The sequence below is a fragment of the Anopheles darlingi genome, chromosome 2 (genome assembly GCF_943734745.1).
Source record: "Anopheles darlingi chromosome 2, idAnoDarlMG_H_01, whole genome shotgun sequence".
Taxonomy (NCBI): domain Eukaryota; kingdom Metazoa; phylum Arthropoda; class Insecta; order Diptera; family Culicidae; genus Anopheles; species Anopheles darlingi.
The window spans coordinates 82,191,153-82,193,652 of record NC_064874.1 but is presented as its reverse complement, the minus strand read 5'-3'; the positions used below and the strand labels follow the sequence as shown (position 1 = coordinate 82,193,652).

The 2,500-nt window shown below is 51.0% G+C and overlaps 2 protein-coding genes across 7 annotated transcripts in view; one reads left to right on the top strand and one right to left on the bottom strand.

Moving 5' to 3' along the window:
- The window catches only part of LOC125949840 (nucleolar protein 4-like), a 10,484-nt gene extending 9,907 nt beyond the window's left edge, over positions 1–577 (top strand). For all 6 annotated transcript variants that reach the window (XM_049677262.1, XM_049677258.1, XM_049677261.1 and 3 more), the window contains 2 exons: positions 1–100; positions 176–577. The exon at positions 1–100 is cut by the window's left edge and continues 94 nt beyond it. In XM_049677262.1, the coding sequence (XP_049533219.1) occupies positions 1–100; positions 176–339 (264 nt within the window). In that variant the 3' untranslated portion in view covers positions 340–577. The remainder of the gene's footprint in view (positions 101–175) is intronic.
- Positions 578–1,366: 789 nt separating this feature from the next.
- The window catches only part of LOC125959575 (coiled-coil domain-containing protein 18), a 1,824-nt gene continuing 690 nt past the window's right edge, over positions 1,367–2,500 (bottom strand). The window contains exons 1-3 of the mRNA XM_049692401.1: positions 2,455–2,500; positions 2,369–2,394; positions 1,367–2,317 (exon numbers count right to left, since the gene is read on the bottom strand). The exon at positions 2,455–2,500 is cut by the window's right edge and continues 690 nt beyond it. Of these exons, the coding sequence (XP_049548358.1) occupies positions 1,367–2,317; positions 2,369–2,394; positions 2,455–2,500 (1,023 nt within the window). The remainder of the gene's footprint in view (positions 2,318–2,368; positions 2,395–2,454) is intronic.

The following is a 2,500-nucleotide window of genomic DNA, read 5'->3' as shown; positions in this document are numbered from 1 at the left end:
AACCGCTCGCAGCACTATCAGAACTTTATGAATTCGGTCAACAGCAGTAGCACGAGCAGTGGTGCCACCACCAACACGACCATGTCCGCTTCCGCTACAGGTGAGCACCGCGTGCAGTGTGCTTGACCTATTCGCCAGACAGCAGACTACACTGTCGCTCTTCATATCTTTACAGCAGCACCAACGGATCTCTCGATGAAGCGACCCATCCTGGCGCACAAATTGAACAGTGCAGAGATCACGGCCGTCAAGCAGCTGGTCACGGGGTACCGGGAATCGGCCGCCTTCCTGATGCGCAGTGCCGACGAGCTGGAGAACTTGTTGCTCCAGCAGCAGTAAGCACAAGCGGAGGCGGTCCGCCCTGGCCAGTTACCGTAGAGTTAGTATAGGTTGCGTCGCGTCGAACACGCGAACTACGGAATACGAAATACCTGTAATATTGGTGACCGACGCACCAGGTCCCCACGGATGGTCTCTGTATGTGTGGTGTTAATGAGGGGGAAGGGGGATTAGGAGCTAAGGAGGGTGGAAGTACGTGTAAAATTATGAAGTGGATAGAAATTGTAAAAAAAAAACAAATCACAAAACACAATGGCCAGGAATGGCTTCCCTTTTTTGGAGAAACAATACCGCAACGCAAGATGTTTTAAGGACTCGTCCTGCTCGTCTTAACTACTTTTGGGGAACATTCTTTCGATCTAGCTCAGGGTGGGGTGCAGGAGCTGCGATAAAAAAGGGAGAGGGTGTAGGGAAACGATTAAGCACAGGCACACATACACACACATATACACAGGGTGATATACAACAACCGACAGAAGTGGAAGAGACAAAAGAAAGGGACAGTAGTGAACGTACCACCCCGTTAGAACCAGCACCAACCGTTAAAGGTTGGAAAAATCTGAGATTTTCCGATGCCAAAGCGTTGACAGACGTTGACCACAGAGAGACAGTAGAGTAGATGGACTTCATAGTCCAATAAGGACGTACGGGACGGGTGGTTCCAGGCAGAGAAAGCTGGTGTATAGATGTACCTAAGCCATGTCGAACGCTAACGCACCCCATTTGTTTCGTTGTTTTATTTAACAAACCGCATATTGTTCCGTTTATCAAACTTCACATTCCATACTTTGCTAGTACGATCGTCTTCTTCCTCATCCTTCCACGTGCTGTGCTTTGAAGGTTACAGTTCTACGCTGGCGGCTCGAGACGTTGACGATAACAAGCCTATCAAACAAGTGTAATAAATTAATTATTGGAAAACAACCAGCTAACCGCGCGTGGAAAAACATTTATTAAAACCGATATTCATTGATATAAGATTTTGATTTTCCCGGAATAAGGAGCTACCTCTCTCTCTCTCTGATCCTTACTCAAGGCAAACCAGCTTTTCGTTCTGCAGGTATGCCAACTGGTTCCGGAGCGACTGAATTTGCAGCTGGGCATCGTCGAAGCTGCTCGAGAGCACCTTGATTTGGTGATGCATCTCCCGTAGGGCCTCCTCACGGTTCGAGATGTTAAACGAAGCTTCGGCTCGGCATTGCGCTAGGTCAGCTTCCAACTGATCGTACCGTTCCTGTGCCGTCTGACGCTCCTGCTCCATTCGTTGGTTCGTGCGGGCAATAATCTTGGCGCTCTCGGTGCGCAGCTCATCCAGCTCCAGCTGTTTCCGGGCAGCTTCATCCTCAGCCGTCTGTTTCTCCTTTTGCATCGCTTCCTGCCGTTGCTGCAGATGCTCCAGCTCTAGCTGCAGCAGTTCGACCGCCTTCTGCACTTCCGCTCCCTTGCTGCTCTCGGCTGCATGGAGTCGCTCTTCTAGTAGCTTCACCTGTTGCAACGTTCGCTCCAGCTCACTGTACAGCTTCTGGTTCGATTGTTTCAGCTTTTCTGCCTTCGCTTCAGCATCCTCCAGTAACCGCGGGTAGGGTGTGAGCTCACGCAGTTGATTCTGGAACTTTTTCTTAATTTGCTCAATCTCAAAGTTGATCTGCTGCTCGATTCGCCGATTGGTGGTCTGCTGTTTATCCATCTGTAGCTTTTGCTCTTCCACCTTTTGCTGGGCGGTCCGGAACTTTGCCCGATAGTCCTCCAGCTGGACGCTCTGTTCACGAATCAGCACACGGAACTCATCCTGTTCATCGAGCAACTCCGAGCAGCGCTTCTTTAGCAGATCCCGCTCGGCACATTCGGCCGATTGATCCGGGGAGGCTTCTTTGACCGTAGCTGCGATCGCCAATCGATCCGAAAGCCTTTGGCATTCGGCAGCTTTCCGGGTGTACTCCTGCAACAGCAGATTGTACTGCTTCTGCACTTCTAGCTCCTTCGTGCAGAATGTCGGCGCGGTGGTTGCCTGCTGGGTAAACTGCGGTACAGCCGCATTAGAGCACCGCTCTTCGTCTAGTGTCTTCCAGTCCGTTGAGCTTAGGTTAGCTGACTCTTGCACAGGCCGGCTAGTACCGGTCGTGTTGGCGAACGATGTGCTTCTAGCCGTCGTTCTAGGTTC